The following is a 19206-nucleotide window of genomic DNA, read 5'->3' on the forward strand; positions in this document are numbered from 1 at the left end:
GACACCTGAATTGTCTCTTTAAGACATTGAAAATATGTTTGACTACATTGCGCATCTGGCTAAAAGGCTATTTCATGAATTCACCCCAAAATGAGCAAGTAAAAGAGAGCAAACATTAAAGAACGTGCAAAATGAAACAGCGAGAAAGAGAGAAGTAAAAGCAGAGCTGAGGGAAGAGCAGACAGCTGGCAGAAGGAGATCTAAAGGCTCTTGGAGGTCTCCGGTGGGAGAGCTTTCCCGCACAGGCCAGTGGTGCAGGAGAGCAGTGTGTGAGTGTGTAGCCCACAGAATCGTGTTCCTGTACACTTCCGTGAGCCCCACAGGCCGTACTTCTGCTGCCTCCGCTGCTGCGCCACCATCTCCTCTGCTGCTGCCCATGAATATTTCAATTACTCCCTGGCACAGGGGATGCAGGGGATGCATATGAAAGCACTAAGTGAGCCCCAGGGGCAACATCTGGCCCTGTTCCTTCCTCTCACTCTCTATAGCCCCTTTCACACTGCACGTTGGACCCGGCTTATTGCCGGAACATTGCCGGGTCGGCTTCTGTGTGAAAGCAACCACGTTCCGGGATTGATTCCGGGATTGATTCCGGGATTAAACCCGGGTGGAGGACCTAGTAACATTGCCGGGTTCAATTGCGATGGGCGCTGTGTGAACAAAAGCCAGAACTAATGCCGTGTCGAAGTGATGATGCACGTTATCGTGAGACTCTTTTACCGGCTGTTGAAGGAAGATCAACGTTCCCGACGAAAAAATACGTGCAAACTGTAATGAAGGAGAGATCAGTTAGTTCCTCACTTTCCGCGCTGACGCCGAGATCGTTCGCTTGCTTCAGTGGAAGTATAACGTGCCTAACGTTTTCGACTCGTACATTACACGTCACGCCCTGATGTCACATGTCATTACAGTATCTTTACAGGTTGTGTGTGAAAGCACGCACATATCCCGGGTAATCACTGACAGTGAGAATGTGCAAAATCTAGCGACCCGGGAACAATTGCCGGAACACTTTACCCGTGTATTTGCCGGAACGGCAGTGTGAAAGGGGCTTATGAGTCTTTCTCTTCTGTATAACTGGTTCTCAACTGGTTTCAAGACTCTTCATTTTACATCAAGCAGTGATTCAGTGCAGTACCAAACTTGTTTATTGTACAGAAAATGTTCTTAAATTCAAATATTAAAAGTTTTAAAATTATTATTAATGGTAATTTATTAATATAATGATTGGTTTCTAAATCCTTTGTTCATCTTCAGAACACAAGATATTCTTGATGAAATCCAAGAGTTATTTGACACTGCATAGACAGCAACAGAACTGAAAAGTTTTATGGACCAGAAAGTTAGTAAGGACATTGGTAAAAAAAAATAGTCCATATGACATCAGTGGTTCAACCATAATGTTATGAAGCTACAAGAATACTTTTTCTGTATAAAAATAAAGACTTTTTCAATAATTTGTTGTTAAATTGTTGAATAAAGTCGTTATTTTTGCTTTCTTTGCACACAAAAAGTATTCTCATAGCTGTGTTACATTACGGTTGAACCACTGATGTTACATTGTCTATGTTATTGATGTCCTTACTACCTTTGGCAATTATCTCAAGTTTATATCTGCCAATTCTGAGAAGAAAAGTCAGAATTGTGAGATGAACATTTCTTATTATTTGTATGGTGCAAAAAAAAAAGATACAATTGCGAGATGTAAACTCAGAAGTCTAAGAAAAAAAATTCTGTCTCGCAGTTCTGAGTTTATGTTTTTTTATTCTGAGTTTATAGCTCATAATTTCTCTGAGAAAACAAGTCTGAATTCTTTCCTTTTTTTTACTTTTTTATTCTTTATTCCATAGGGGAAACAGGCTTCCACAGAAACGTGGAATGCAAAAAATATAAATGGTCATTCATTTTCATTTTAAGATATGATTTCTTTTGATTTTGAAGTGCAGTAAGTCATGTTCTTAACTGGATTTGTGAGGTTCACACTGCCTCATCTTGACCACACACGCTTTTTTATGTTCAGTTGAATGCAAAACCTTACCCTGCTTTGCAGTTGCTGGTTGCCGGCGCTCCTAATAGCACTGAAGATTATGGCAGTAGACTATCTGTTCTAGTCTTTTCCCTTGCTAAACTGAGAAATCCTCCCTAAGCCCTCTCAGAAAGGTGAGTGTGTGTGTCGAAAGACAATGAGAGGTGTGAAGTGCAAAGCACAGTGAGAATTCTCTTCAGAGGCTGGGAGGGAGGCTAATTCCAGCTTTTAGCCCCAGTATCGATCTAGTCACTTGATTAATCACCTTAAATTGACATCCCACTCCCTTGTGGGCACCGCTCATCAGATGCCTGCTCTGTAATGAGAGCATGATGAGAAAGCAAGAGGAGGAGGAGGAAGAAGAGGTAGGTTGAGCCCTCATTATGAGTGTGTTTGCTCATATTATGGACATCATATTGGAATTTATAAACACTTTATCCTAAATTCAAACTTCATTCTCTCTGTCGTCATGTCTTGGTGTCCTGTTCCTGCTTTTCTTGCTCTTTATCTATTATTTGGAATCCAGCATCAGTCTTGTACTGTTCAGTTTTTGTTTGAGATCTTGATATTGGCCTATGCCAAGGCATTTGCTAAGAATGCATTTCTGGTGTTTCTTGTATTTTTATCCATGTCTGAAACTCGGGTTCCTTTAAAGTGCCACAACTACAGCGTGAATGCACTGGTCCTGGAGAATCAGCCCCCAGGCACTTTTGTCCTGCGCGTGCAGGCTCATGACGCCGACACTGGGGTCAATGGGGAGGTCAAGTATGGGATAATGCAGAGGGACGGGGCCTCACCAGGGTTCACTATCAACCCTGACACAGGTATTTCCTTTCTTCTTTACCAGATCATTGAATACACACAATTGAGCCTTAGCTGGCATGTGTTTCTAGTCAATGGGACTTTAAACATGAGCAGAATGCATGCCATTTAAGCTTGTGAAATCACCAATGAGCATTGTATGTGTTGTGCAGGTTTGATCAGTACGGTGGTAAGTTTTGATCGAGAGAGACAGCGAGAGTATACACTCTCGGTCACAGCTACAGACCAAGCAAAGGAGCCCCTTATCGGCATCTGTCAGATCACTGTCCTTATCGCTGACCAGAACGACAACGACCCAAAGTTTGAGAACAGCCGTTATCAATGTAAGAACCACTAAACAATGTTTATAAGTCTTATTGAAGACCTGGTCAAACTGATGCAGATGTTAGTTACAGTGTACAAGGCAGCACACTTTTCTTATGTAAATCCCAAAGTAAAAGCTTTTTCTAAAGAGATCTATTTTATTTGTTACATAGTGATACTATGAAATGAAATCTTCCAAATGGTCTTCTGTGGAGATAGGATCTGTTGGCCTTACTTAGGATCTGTTCCTCTGCTTGTGTGCATATGTAAAGGAGAGCAAGAAGGCATTCTTGACATAGCCCCAACTCAGGTTGTAGCTGTAGACTCTTTAAACATTTATACATGGGCCTTTAACATTGCACTTAAGGGCAGTAAGGATTTTGCAAGCTTAACGAATTCTCAAGTTCAAGATTTCTGGGTTTAGTCAACACATTAAACCTCAATATTAAAAATGCATAATGGTCTGAGCAAGGTGAGGTTTACTGCGCTGAACACAGTATAAACACATCACTAATCATTTTTAGATGCAATCGTTTGCAATCCTGGAAAGCTTGCTCAGCCTAGAAGTGTGAGAAATTTGCTGTGCTCTTCTAAGTGATTTTATTTATAATTGCAAATATAAGTGCGGTAAAATTGATGACAGAATTCCTTTTCATCACATTAAAAGCGGTACTGAGAAAGCTCATTAACTATTAAAGAGAAAAATTGAAACATTTCTGGACATGCACTCCCCCCCCCCCTTCCCTGCACATGGATTTTGATAGCAGCAGGCATTGCTTGTATTTAGACTGTTGTTATTTGTTTTTATTGTTAACCCTAACTGTGCCAGACTTCCTGCGAGAGGACACACCAGTTGGGACAAGCTTCCTGAGGGCAGCAGCTCATGATGACGACCAGGGCACCAACGCAGCCATTACCTACTCTCTATCCCAGCAGACCCCAGCCTACTTTCATATCAACCCCAGCACAGGATGGATCTACGTCAACCATCCTATCTCACAGGTACACACACACCTTTTCCAAGCTTTTAAAATGGGAGCATGCAAATACTTCTGTTGTTATAAAGCTAATTATTACTATGCAAAATCAATTTCTGTTGGGCAGACCCTTTGAGCACCTGAGCAGAAACATACATGTATAATAAAATATATATATATATATATATATATAGATATATATATATCTCATAATTAACGGGCCGTTAAATGGGCCGTTTAATTATTAGAAAAATAATGCTGCGATGATGATGCGAATGTTGCGAATCGAGATTCGTCCGGTTTTTGTACTTAAATGGCTATTGTGAGTAGGACTATTTTTTCCAAGTCTCATCCAATGCCTCTTTTGCTAGTACCAAAACGTAATTTTAAAGCTGGTAACGGAGGCTTGAGCCATTGATAGTTGATGAAGTTGCTACACTTTCTAACAGATAAAATCATCAAGGCAGCGCTGACAACAGCTTTTTGTGCAAACTGCGTGACCATTATTACAGTTAACTATGCGAAGTGATATGGAACTGTAATGTGGTCAAGAGAGCTTCCTGGAACTACATTCGCCGTGTTTTTCCCAGAAAATAATTGCACACCTCAGAACGTTTGTCAGCCAATCAAATTCAAGAATTCAACGGCCCCCGTAGTATAAATGCATATAATTTATAATGAACACAGTTGTAGTCCTTAAATATATTAAGGATTTATAATATTATTGCTTGACTTGTTTTTGTTAAGTTAATTTGCTCTATTTTTTTTTTTTCTCTTTGAGGACGGCTCCAAATGTTTTGTCAGATTTAGTTAACCTTTGTTTTTGTCCCTAAAGTATAGAGTAAACATATGCACTTGTGTAAACAAACATGTTTAAAGATGACATGCATACATTCCTGCTGAGAAAACTTAATACTGTTTATTGTAGTACAGGACCTGAAAAGGCAAACTTTTGGAGCCAGTTAAGCAAAGTTTACTGCTGACTCAATCTTAGAAAGTGTTTTTCAATTAGTAAGATTCATTTGAAAGAATCATTAATGTAAAAAAAGCTGCTTAACTGCTGTACATGATATTCTGGATGTGAAACATCCAATGGAAAATGGTAGTATCAGGGATTGCTCTCTTCTTTGAACCTCCATCGACAGAAAAACTTCACCTGTCGTCACCGGTATCAGTGACAACTTACATATTATTACAGTGTATGCTGATAAGCCCCTAGGCTGGATTATATCACCTGTCTCTTGTGCTGATAGACATCACGGATCAGCCAGCAGATAATCGCTACAGACGGAGGGAGTCGGAACAGCTCGGTCGACCTCACTGTCATCATCACCAATGTGCACAACCAGCCCCCGCAGTGGGAACAGGCGGAATATTGGGTCACGATCCCAGAGAACACACCGCGCGACACCAAAATAGTGGTGAGACATTCATATTCCACCACAGTTTCCTCTCTGCTTCCAAACACAAAGTACCACTACATTTAAAAAAAAATGTACACAAAAGCATGGCTTTTCAGCCATTCAGATTGTGCAGCTGTTCCTAACTATTACACTAATATGTAATCATATGCTCTACCGTTCAAAAGTATAATTTATTATTATAATAATTTATTAATGATTAATATAATTTGTAATTGATTAATGTAATCTCATCCTGTGATGCCAAAGCTGAATTTTCAGCACCTTTACTCCATTTTTGGGTTCTTTGACGTACAGAAAGTTCAAAAGAACAGCCTTTATGTAATCTTTTGTAACATTGTTAATGTCTTTATTGTACATTCTAATAAATTTAATGTATATGTATGTGCACACATTTATGTATGTAATTTTTTTTTGCCCTATTGAAAAGTAATGTCATGCTCCACATAGCAACTCATATGTGTGTGATACAAATAGTGCACTGTGCACAAGATACTTTGATCACCATTGATTTAATTACAGATGAAGCAAGAGAAATGACATAATATGATAAATATACAATATACAAAGTACACACAAACATTTATTAATGTATTTGGCAATATTTCTCAGTATTCAATGAACTATCTATATATATATATTGTAATCATAATCATTTTCACTTTGTCTGCTATTCATTTTCACTAAGCTTCTCTTAGTTGATTCTGGTAAGCTTGTCTTAGTTGATTGTCTTTTCAGCCTTTGCATCAGTTTTTTTTTTTTTGTTTTTTTTTTTGGAAAAGAGAAGTGGTTTTCACTCACAAAGGCAGTGTTGTGACTTTCTGCTGAAGCTTGTCACATCTTATCCAGCCTTCATCTTGTCTGCTATTTCAGCCTGTTTCATTCACTGTCAAATGTTACATTGGTCTTGGAGCTTGTACTCGGAGAGAGATCAGCATCCACAAACAACCTCATTTGTCCAGCAAACTCAAGCTGACTGCTTGTCTGAACATTCTATTCTAATTCATTCAAAAGGGGCGAAAAGGCCAGTCCTAAGAGTCTGTTTTCCTCACAAACAGCAGATTTAACCGTGAAGAGTGCCAAGAAGAATTCTGCTGGAGTCACTGTGTTTCCCTGACATCAGCGGCTTCCTCTGCCTGCTGCCAGCTATTCTGCAATCTGTATGAACCTCCACATCTGTCTTAGCAGTCCTCAGTGGCACAAACTATGGCAGGGATGTTCACCTCTTCACGTTGCCACAGGATGTAAAATAGGCTTAGGTTGGATGTTTGATCTTAAAATACCTAATGATGTTTGTTAAGACACTCTTTAATGATTTACTGTCTTTGCATTGGAAGGCAGCTATGTAATCAGTACATTATGTTTTGAAACAGAAATTTACAGTGCATACATCCACAATCTACTTTTTATTTTATTTTACATATTCATGGTAATGAAGAACAGGAAAAAGAGCTAAAACAGCATGTAGCATAGTTTCTAATTGGTCGGGACTTTACTAGCAGCGTGAAGCTCGATTAACTGCATTCATCTCCTGACAGCCCGCCCTCCTCTGGGGGCTTCTGTTAGCATCCCTGTCAAAGAAAATTAATATTGTCCTAATGAACTGTTCCACACACCGCATGTTACATATTTTAATACAAATGTTTTTTTTTCTTTTTTTTTTTTTAACTCCACTCAATTATTTATATTAATTAACATTCTCACTTATACTGATATAATTCTAACCTACACTGTATAGACTCTCACAGATGTTGAATATATATATATATATATATATATATATATATATATATATATATATATATATATATATATATATATATATATACACATATACGTGTGTGTGTGTGTAATTTACATTTATATATGTATGTATTTCTACAATCTGGTCCTCTGCACAGCATGAATTCTGTTATTAGCAGTGTATTAGTAAAGTAAAACTGTAACTTTAGGGCGCAGTATTCAATGTGACCGCATTGAAGCATATTTTATGACTGGCACTGAAAAAGAGCCACTGCAAGGCATCTCTGATCAGCTTTTTCTTTCTGATGCCATTGCTGTGTAATGAGATGATTTCTAATTATTGCTAATTTCATGGCACCTTAGGCTATGCTCATTTTGCTGGGAGTGCCATTATCCATCTTATCACCAGCTTATCTGTTTCAGTCTTTTTAAGTGGTTATTTTTGATTATGTCAACAGCTTTTCTTCATTTAATACAGGACATGAGACCACAGCTCTCAGAATGAGATTTCTTCTGCCATCACTCCAATTATGGTCTTGCTTGTACCTGTTGCCGATTCAGGGCCAAGAGTTTCTCATTGTGTTAGATTTATTGGGTCTTGTGGGGGGAGGTCACTAGTGTATGTTTTGGATGCTGTATTATAAAGGAATATTTCAACTGGAACATTTTTGGCACCTATGCATCATTACTGAATATTTATGTAAAAGCTTAAAAATGGCCTGTTTAATTTTGAGTGAACAGTTACTTTTAATTAATATAACCAGAAAGATTTCCTGAATGACTAGCTGAAATTGAGGCACAAAATTACTTTCCAGAACCTCTTTATTCACTGTCCCTTCACTGCCAAGTCCCTAACATTATTTAAGAAAATCTTGAATTAGTACTTAACTGCATCCTGCTAACTCTTTGAAAAAAATAATAATAATAAACATCCTTTCCTTTCATAAATCCCTCTCTGTTCAAGCTTGTGCTATTCTAGATTATGTTTGAAACTTCATATTGCTAGCCCATCTTGTTTTATTGCCACCTTAAGGTGAATCACTTGTATAAAGTGTCTGCTAAATGAATAAATGTAAATAGTGCATGGCTGATCAACAAGCTAGACCAGTACCAAAACAGCACTAGCTAGCCTAATCAATCATGACTAGTTTGAAAGGTGTAGCTGTATTAGACAAGCTGTACTGTTTATCCTCTCCTAGATATCTTTAGTCAGGTTTCTGCATGTCTGGGATTGTGTGTGTGTGTGTGTGTGTGTTAGCATTAAGTCTGCCACAGTGTGTATATGAAGGTGATGGTCCTGGGGGTAGTGTGTCAGAGCAGATCTGCGTGTCCCTGCCCAATCTAACAGCTCTGCTAATGGAGGATGTACCTGGAGGTCACCTTCAGTGTCTCCTCAGTTAGAAAATAAGATAAGTGTTGTTCCTCAGAACTTTTTACAACTTCCCTTCCTGCTCTCTGTTGAGTGTCAATGTCATTTCATATCCAGCCACTCTTTTTTTAACTACTTCGTCATACTCTCCACACTTCTTTAAGTTGGATGTAATGATTATAACTTAAGTCAAGGGGTTTCAAAACACAGGTTGCACAAGTATTCAGATGCAATCACTGCCTTTTGTTAATGAAACACACCTTGTCAATTGGACAAATAACCTCATTTTCTTTATCCTTCCTTTCACATGTCTATGTTTCCCTCCTGTCAATCCCCACACCGACTCCCAGAACTCTAACACCGATGTTCCCTGTAATATGACTTGAAAAACAAAGTGCTTCACAACAATTACAGTCGATCTCTCTTTCGCTTCAACTTTCCAAATACAGTATGAACTCCCTAATGTGAAATAACTGTAGCAACTGGCTGTTCAGATCTGTTCTGTGTATTGGGATCCTCCATGCTAATTCATCCTCAGAACTCTAAATACAAATTAGACTTGTTAAACAGTATAATGCATTCATTAGCAACACTGAGTAGCCTTGTTGTGTGTCGAGTGCTCCTATTCATTTCTCACTCTCACTTCCTCCCCCCTCGTCTTTCTTCTTCATCTATCTGTCTGTCTCTCAGTCTAACTAATTAAACATTTAAATATCAGTCAGCTCATTGTGGTATTATCTCAAGGAATGCTAATTAACACATTTTCAAAAGCAGTAATTGCAACCTTGAGGATGTAATTTAAAGGGCCTTGTTCGTGTGTATGGATAATGAGAATGCTGTTCTCATCAAGCCTGAGAGACGTGCTCTAATAAACTCTTGGAGGGAAGATTAGACAGGTTGGGATTTGAAAGTTGGCCAAATTTCTGTTTAGTTGAATAGGGGAACTTTCGGTCGTATGAATAGTTTAACACCATGGGTGGTTAACCAATAGAATGGTGTGGTGGGCTGGTAAATGAAAGTCTGTAGGTTCAAAATCCATGATGGTTGATCTGTGAAATATCACCATTGCACTGACCAAAACACTTAACCCTGTGTTACTCCAGATGGATTGTCCCTGTAGAAACTACAATGTAAGTCACTACAAAAAATGTCAACTACATGATGATGAAATGAAGGTTTTGAAGTGAAGGCAAGATGGCTTAGGTTACTTCTGAGAGATTTTTGATGTTACTTTGCACTAAAACATGCTGTTTTGAGAGTGTGTAAGTGACTGTTTCAGGCCTCACAAGTTCTTTGTATGAGGGGGGGGGGGGGGGCTGAAAATCTTCATAAATTTACTTCAAAATGTATAGATCAGAGGTCTGGATCAGTATTTAGACACAGTGGAACTGTCATAGTAGCATTGGTCAGGGAAGTTATTGGAGCTCTGTCAAAGTGTCTGTGGCAAATAAGTTTACTTAACGGGCCATTTCTGTTGGGGGACACATACTGGATGGCAATGCCGACCCTTAAAAGCAGGAAGCAAAAGCCACAGAGCTTTTAAGGTGCTTGTTTTCTGTGTTGCAGTGGCTGGATGCTCTCAAACCATGGCCATGCTTGATTTAATGCCTGACTGGACCCATGTTCTCTGGCACAGAGTTCTTCCTCTGTAACTTGTCATTGCTCCCTCTCTCCATGCACGTTTATTTTGCTCTACCTTTTCAATTCAATTTCAATTCAATTCAAGTTTATTTGTATAGCGCTTTTTATAAACAATCGTTACAAAGCAACTTTACAGAAAATTATGTTTCTACAATATTTAGTAGTAGCTAGTAGTTTGTGCACATTTGACAGGATTTCAGAAAAAATAAAAATAATAATAATACAAGACGTAGTCAGCTAGACGATGAACTATCAATATTATTAATTAAGTTATTATATGATTCAGTCACACATTTAGCAATAATTGTTAGTTCTGTTTGTTGATTCAGGGTTAGCATCATCTGAGGTCCTCTGAGGGTCAGCATCATCTCTTCTCAGGTGTTCTGGATCCAGACTGGAGCTTGTGTAAATCCTAGTTACCACGGGATGTAAATCCCGTGGCGAAACATAGAAACAAAATACAGACATCATTAGCATAGCTGCTGATCCACAAAGTAAAATTAGTTTAACCCAAGCTAATGAATAAAAAAGCACCTTTGATCAGATGCAACTACACTCACAATTTAAAAGATACATTATTCTTTTAAACTCCTTTTCTCTGTCGTCAAAGTTTTTTAAACCTGTGTTTGTACGCCAAACATTCATTACACTGGATGACCATAAATGGGACTTTATCTTTGCTGTGTCTTTGGCTGTATTGTCATTGGTTTATGGTGTTTTGGGTTAAATGTGTTTTAGTCAGCTAAAAGACTTTGTGAGTTCTCAACACAGACATGTTCCAGCTGTAATATTGGATTTTCCAAGCCCAAATCGGCTCCATGACTTGTATCCAAGTACAATGCGTGCATTTTTGGATGAACACAGAATAAACAATGACTTTGGCTATCAAGTTGTAGCATTTTATTTCAAAAGTTGCAAAGCTGAGGTATGAGAACAATAGAAAGTGTACATTTATTCAGATTAACAGCCAAGAAGTAGTTACGTTTTCAAATTATTAAGTTATTTTGCAGTTAATATAGAATTTTGTGATCTGGAATAAATTATAACTTTGATATATTCAAACAAATCTCTGATTATGAGGCAGGGAAATACTGCTCTGATTAAATTATAAGTAGTATACTAATTATGGTTATAAAATGACATTGCTTACTCCTTAAGTAACTTTATGTCTTGTTAGTATAATGCAGCTCTGTGAGGCTGACGTCTGGAAACTACTACCGCAGAAAGTTACTCCATAACTGTCAATATCAGTTTGATAAGCAATTATGCTTAGAGATGGATTACAGATGAACCGTGTCTAATGTATTCACACGCTGCAGTCAGCAGACTCCTGACCAACGGTTCTGCTGATTTCAGATGCCTTTTCACCAGTGTTGCCAACTTCTTTCAATGGAAAGTAGCTAAACCCTGCCTGAATAGTCGCTAAATGTCGCTAGATGACGTCATATGCTAATTAGCATATTCATGACGTAAGTGCGTCATATTATCTTGCCTTTTCTGTGCTCATGTACTGCATTTTAAGGCAGCTAAAATTCTCAATAAAAGTTTTTAATTATTATATTTTAATGTTTCTGTTGTCCGACAACGGAATTAATATTATAATGACTGAAACGCGGTCCATTAAGACTACATAACCAGCTCTCAAAGATGTTAATCTCTGCAGTAAAATACTATTCATGACAATATTCTGATCAATTAATCCTATTCTAATGAAATCACATACACATAAGATTAAGATAATGATTGTACTGTGATTTCGGCTATACTTGTATGTAAAATAGAGTTAGAAGCAACAGAATATATTTTTTTAACTGAAAGTGCTGCTCCTCTCTGCTCGCTGAACATAACAGATGCACAGAGAGAGAGGCGTGTGTGCACGCTGGGAGAGAGAGAGAGCTCGTGCGGCAGTGTCCGAGACTCTCAGAGACTAAATAAGGTCTGTCGCTAGTCGCTTTTTTGGAAAAAAGTCGCTATGGGGGTCTGAAAAGTCGCTAAATCTAGCGACAAAGTCGCTAAGTTGGCAACACTGCTTTTCACAAATAATGCTAATTATACTGTTTGAGCTTTGGGAGAAGGTGTTTATCTTACTCTAATATGTGACCCTGGACAACAAGTCTTAAGTGTCAAATTTAATACATTTTCGAAATACATCATCTGAATGATGAATAAATGAGCTTTCTATTGATTTTCATGGTTTGAAAATATAGAATCTGAGAGTGCAAAAAAATCTAAATACTATAACAGGAACCTTGACATCACTGCTGAAAGATCTTCCCTATTCATGACATAATATTTCACCTTGCAGGTCATATTTAATTTTATATCACTAACCTAAAGTTAATCCCCCACCCCCCAACAGACCATCAAGGCGACTTCCCCTCTTGGTGACCCCAGGGTGACTTACAACCTGGAGGAAGGTCAGGTTCCTGAGACCAACATGCCCGTGCGCTTTTACATCAAGCCTAACCGGAGGGACGGTTCTGCGTCTATTCTGGTGGCAGAGAATCCAGACTATGAGACCACGCGTTTCTTTATGCTCCGAGTGCGTGTACAGAATGTGGCGGCTGTACCACTAGCTTCCTTCACCACTGTCTATGTCAACATCACAGGTGAGAGATACTTTATTCTTCTGTAAATTATACTGAATTATACGTAAACGGTAATATAAATTCCACAAATTTGGGTTAATTTAATATATATTTGTATGCACACACACATATATAATTTATTAATCATACATTTTAACAATAGATGCACTATTAGTATTTTTGACAAATAGAAAGTTCAAAAGAACAGCATTTTCTGGAATGTAAATATTTTGTTACATTATCAATGTATTACAGTGGTACCATGTCTAAAAAATCCTGGTAACACCATGGTACTTCATACTTAGTGAAAGACAAAGAGAAAGAAAAAGGATCAAATATATGTACAAATCTGACACAATGATAATAGTCAATGTTGACCCCTCTCACTAGCACGCTACAAATATGCCTTGACAACAGGTTCTACGCTGCCTGTTTGCAGGTAAACTCATTTGCTGTAGTTTAGCAATCAGGATTTCATGCCAGTGCGGTTTCTCAGAAGCACATCAGTGTCTGATCTGATTCACTGATTGTGTTTGAGCCGCTGATGCTAATGCCCCCCCCCCCCCTTTCTTCATAGCTCATTTAGCCTGTTGTGCTTTTGTACACAAAAGTGTTTTCTGCTGTCTTTGAGTGTATGTGGAAATACACAGAGTGCTGATGAGTGCATGACAGGCGGAGGATGGGGTTGTAGCACGATGGTGTGTGTGTGTGTGTGTGTGTGTGTGTAATAGGAACAGTGAAGAACTTTGGGACTGACACACAACACTTGAGACCACATCAGCATTAATTAAGAGGAAAATGGAGATTGAAATTGAGGGAAAAGGAGACAAAAAGCCCACGGGAAAATCTAGTTTAGAGGGGTTACAATCTACAAAGAGCTGAGAATCCAGAAAATAAACCTGCATTTAGTGAATCCAAAAATTAAAACTTGCACTTACTCTTGCTTAACCTGAACACAGTTAAGCACACACCAAACATGATCACAATGAACTAAGCCATACAATTAAAAATTAAAAGACCAACAAATGACCCCAAAGGTGACTCTTAAGTCATACTTAAGAATCCCATTGAATTACATATAAAATAAATCATACAGAAGATATCAAACCAAGTGGAGTTTATTTTTCAAGTAAAGAAAATAAAAAAAAATTTAAATGCTATAATAGTTGGTACTTTATGGCAGTCTCAAATAGTGGAATATTCAGAAAAGCAATTTGGTTCTGAGAAAAGTTTAGAATCATTTAATTGCAGGTGCCTAATTTTGTATCTAATGCAGTTAAACTTCAAATACTTTTTGGGGCTACTGCATTACTGTAAAATAATGTTTTGTCCCTTATCTAACATGTGTCCAGATTCCATTTGAAGTTTTGTTACAGTAGTGTTTCATTTGTAACAGATTGCTCTCTCTCTCTCTCTCTCTCTCTCTCTCTCTCTCTTTTCAGATGTAAACGACAATGTTCCCTTTTTCATGTCATCCACGTATGAGGCGACGGTCCCAGAGGGTGCGGAGATTGGCACATCAGTTGCACAGGTCTCAGCAACTGACCTGGACTCTGGTCTCCATGGAATGGTGAGACTCCTCTAGAGTCATGGTCCTTCTGGTTCTCTCTAAAGACCAATTCACACTGCACTGACAGACACAAACAAATGGCAACACATATCATTGGGTTTTGTCGGCACATCTGTTTATGTTGGTCCAAGCTAGTTTTCGCAGATTTAATATGTTAGTGTGTATTGGCCTTAATACTCTACCTTGCAATGATTTTTAGAATACTTGATGCAAAGTTATTTTTTTGTCTTTTCTATCTAGATTAACTACATCATTCTGAAGGATCAAAGTGGGGACTCACAGTTCTTCAGCATTAATTCCTACACGGGCATCATCCACACCCGGGCCACCTTCGACCGTGAGCAGAAAGGCTCCTACTTGATCGAGGTCCAGTCTCAGGACAGCTCAGAGTCGGGCCGACCCGGTCAGCAGGGTCAACCCAACACAGGTGTGATCCACAAAGCATGTCATCCTAACCTCACTCTGTTTCCCCTTTAATAATTACAGCAGGGCACACCAACCTCCAGGATGAACTCCATTCATTAAGACTTCAATGGGTCACGCCTAATGAAGAACTAATGCCATCCCAGGGATTTGTGCGTAATATAGACTGCGTATAATATAATAAGGCTGCAGTTTTAATATTTAACATTCATTAGGATATTTAATACAATTTTACACTGAAGACTGGAGTAATAGTTGCTAAAAATTATGCTCTGCCGTCACATTGATTAATTACATTTTAAAATCTAGTAAAATGGAAAGCAGTTATTTTAAATTGTAATAACATTTCACAATATTACTGTTTTACTGTATTTTTGATATAATGCACTCTGGCGAGCATAATAAACTAATTTCAAAACCAACCCCAAAGTTTTGAACAGTTGTGCAAATATATATATATATATATATATATATATATATATATATATATATATATATATATATATACACACACATTTACATTTCACTTGAGCTCCGATGATTCAATTTCATCATACAATGAATGCCAGTGACTTTGTTTTTCTTCTTTTTCTCTTTTGTTGTTTTCGTTCTCCCATCTTGGTTTGATTTATAAATTAATTATCCAGAAAGAACAGCTTTTCTCTTGAGAGACTATAATGCATTGATGTGATCTGGAAGTAATGCACACCTCTCTTCTGCCCTGTAGACACAGCCTACGTGAGGGTTTTTGTCACAGATGTAAATGACAATGCTCCAGCCTTCTCTCAGCCTGTATATGAGATCAGTGTGGAGGAAGACAAAGAAGTGGGCTTTGTGGTCATTACAGTTACAGCTAACGATGAAGATGAAGGTAATTTTGTTTTTCATTGTGTGTAGGTGTATCGAATATTATTCAGATAGTCCTGTCACTTGTCTTTAGTTTGTGGTTTTTGTTGTTTTAGTTTTGTTTGTTTGTGCAATGATTCCTATCTGACAGCCCAATGATATATCTGACAGAGATTGAGGAGGAGGGGTTGCAAAAAGAAATTGGGCGAAATAAATCTAGATGGAAAATTCGCTCCTTTTTCTGCTGAGCTTGTTAGCAAATCTCTGTGGTGAATGTGGGTGTAACAATTTCAGCACCCCATTTGATGTTTGTCTCTTTGATTTGTTTTTCTTTGTTGTCTTCAAGAAAAAGAATTAAATAAGTAGCAGGCTTTCTTTAACGATAGAAGTAAACCCTTGTGTGAAAGATTTTGCATAGAAATTTACATGAGATGCGTGACATCTGAGAACCCAGGCAAATAACCATTGAGATTTTTAAATGGAACGGAATAGGCAGCTCTACACTTTTGAAAAATATAGTGAAATGATAAAAGTAGTGTGTAATGGTAGATTTTTGACAAAACTCTTGAGAGGCTTTACCAGGTGGCGTAACCAGAGATTAAATGAGAAAGAAAATAACAAGTGTTTTAAACAAGCTGCACAGATTTATTCATCTATTATTAGTCAAACAAGGGAAAAAAAGTTTTTAAAGAAATAGTTCACCCAAACATGTGAATTCTGCCATTATTTACTCACCCTGGTGTCATCTGTACTTTTGTTGTATTCTGATTGCTCTTTTCCATATGGCACCAACTTGGTCTGTTTTATCGAATGAGCTATTTTTATTTGAGCCGTAGTTACATTTGAAGTAATCTTGATGTATAATGTATGTTTTTGTCATTTTAATTATTTTAAAATCAGGTTTTTTTTATATATATGGGTAACATTTTACAATAAGTTTCTGCTTGTTAACATTACTTAACCACACTAGTTAACATAAACTAACAATGAAAATAATTCAAAAGTATTTCTTAATCTTTGTTAATGTTAAATCCAACATTTAATAAAACATTATTAAATTCAAGAGTTGTATCTATTAATGTTATTTAATGAACCTGAGCTAACATGGACTAACAATGACAATGAATTGTATTTCTTACTAATAAATTACTAATGTTAACAAAGATTAATAAATACTGCAAAAATCTATTGCTCATTGTTAGTTTTGTTTTCCAAAGTGCTCCATATTGTAAGAGTATTGTTACCAAAGTATACTGAACCCCTCAAGGGCAAGCTGAAGCTGCAGGGAGTTCATGTTTATTTCAATAGCACACAGACTTTGCAATGATGTAACTATCACCATTACCGGTACACCATTTTACAGAAGACAGTCTGTATTTTTATTTCTCCCTGTAATGTAAGATGCCAAAATTAGCATATGTACAGTTATTGCTGGCAATGTACTTTACCTTAATGCTATGCATTGTTTGACCTCTGAAATTAAACTTAGCTGTTTAGTAAATGGTTTGTTAATGTATTTAGAGAGCTCTGTATGTCACGATACTACTGTGTCAGAGCAGGGAAGTTTTCGGAGAACACACTTTAAAAATCCAGATAGTGGTTAACACAGGAAGACAGGAGTCACACATAGCACCTCACAGAGAGACTTTCAGACATACAATACCAGACAGGGAATCACAGGACAGACTTCGCTATAAGTACTAACACAAACGAGGGCAATTAACAAGACACACGTGAACCAAATAACACAATCAAACATGAGGGAAAACTAGGACACGGAGAACACATGGGGAGAAAAACTCACACAAACAATCCAGGGGTGTGACAGTATCAAACAATTTCAGACAATTTCAGCACTGCCCGAAAACATGAACAGCTATGAATTAGTCTAGTGAACTCTCTGTGGTCAGTTAAATTAGCATATTCTGGAGCGACTTCTACAGTTGATTTTGTAAGTCCTGTTGGAACATTTGGTCTGTCACTCTTTCCTCTTCCAACATAGCATGGCAGCCTTCCTGTCTGCCCGTCTGCCCACCCCCTCATTTCTCATCCTCTGTAGAATATTCAAAGCTTTCACCTCCACACATCTTGGTGACACGATTCTCTCCACCTGATCTCACTCTGATCTCCATCAGGGCATGGTGACTTCGGCTCATCTGTCAATAAAAACAAACAGGCGGGAGCGCGATGTCTCTCACGGTGTCGCGGCTTCATGTGTTACATATGCATGACAAATTATGTGTGGCATGGAGCTGCATCAACAAGCAGACTGAAGAGAAAGACACAGGGGCAACAGAATGGAGACATGCAGGTGTCTGATACCTCATTAATGATGAGACGCACATGCTGCCGTGGAGGTGAGAAAGGTGACATGACCTGCCACGGCTGGATAGACAGTTCAGAGCCGAGCAACAGCTAATATCTCACAAGAGCCATGCAATTCGAAGCTTGATGTCCCTCTGTCCCCTTCCTGCTTCCAAAAGCACAATGAGTGAGATCGCCATTAAAATGAAATATTTCTTATTACGCTGGGGATGAAAATGTGGAAAAGGAATAATTAGGAGCTGATTTGCAGGAGAGAAGGAATTGTATGGTCCTGTTAAGTGTTTCCTAAAGCTGATTAGCAGTGCCTTCTTTGAGCTGTTCATTAAACTCCAGACTGATTTTAAAGATGGAATATGTAAAACATGGCAAACTTTCTTCAACAGCCGAATGAGCAAAAGGTCTCCTAGACGTTCAGCTGTCTTTCATCACCAATGACCATTCTATATATCAGTTGCTAGGTTTAACCTAGTTGGCTTGTGGTGGTGGTGGTGTGGGTAGGGCTGCCATATGGACTGGCTTGTCATTAAGGAAGCTTGCTTTTGGCAAAATCACTGGAGCGCCCCTCAGCAAGTGTCACAGCACATCATAATTCACAACCCTGATGGGCGTAGCCAAGATGAGCATGAAACGTTCTAATGAAATCCTCACACTTCATGCCCAGATGCCGTTTGTCTCTGCCAATCTGAAACCGAGCAGGTGCGAAACTAGAGCCTTTCCCCCTGCAGTGTACCATGGTTGGATAAAGCCATTTGGGGTCAAGCTGGGGGGCAGCAGAAGTGGGAAAGATAGACTGTGGTCATTGTTTGAAATAAGATTTTCAAGCACAGATGTACATCTCTAAAGATGAAGAGTTTATTTTTTATTCCAATAGGGCTTCCAAAGAGAATTGCTAGAAAAAAAGGAACATTTTATAATATTGTTATTATAAGAAAATATGTATTTATTATTATTATTTTTTTTAGCATTGTATTTCACATATTAGCAGAGATAAGTTATTAAACTTTTTGATGTATCATTTTTATAATCAAACTGTCATTTCAAAGAATCAAATTGGATTTAATGGTGCATTGATTAAGAAAAAACGGTTTAAAAAATACGTACAAAACATTCTTTGTGACATTGTGTGTACGTATGTTGTTTCAGTATTTAAAC

General features: G+C 38.0%; 1 protein-coding gene across 1 annotated transcript in view; it reads left to right on the forward strand.

The window, feature by feature from the left end:
* Window positions 1-19206, forward strand: part of LOC128031157 (neural-cadherin) — a 102611-nt gene that overhangs the window by 64891 nt on the left and 18514 nt on the right. The window contains exons 9-16 of the mRNA XM_052619394.1: window positions 2682-2850; window positions 3001-3171; window positions 3981-4153; window positions 5382-5549; window positions 12662-12911; window positions 14333-14460; window positions 14701-14887; window positions 15611-15754. Of these exons, the coding sequence (XP_052475354.1) occupies window positions 2682-2850; window positions 3001-3171; window positions 3981-4153; window positions 5382-5549; window positions 12662-12911; window positions 14333-14460; window positions 14701-14887; window positions 15611-15754 (1390 nt within the window). The remainder of the gene's footprint in view (window positions 1-2681; window positions 2851-3000; window positions 3172-3980; window positions 4154-5381; window positions 5550-12661; window positions 12912-14332; window positions 14461-14700; window positions 14888-15610; window positions 15755-19206) is intronic.

This window comes from Carassius gibelio, chromosome A16 (genome assembly GCF_023724105.1).
Source record: "Carassius gibelio isolate Cgi1373 ecotype wild population from Czech Republic chromosome A16, carGib1.2-hapl.c, whole genome shotgun sequence".
In the NCBI taxonomy this organism is placed as follows: domain Eukaryota; kingdom Metazoa; phylum Chordata; class Actinopteri; order Cypriniformes; family Cyprinidae; genus Carassius; species Carassius gibelio.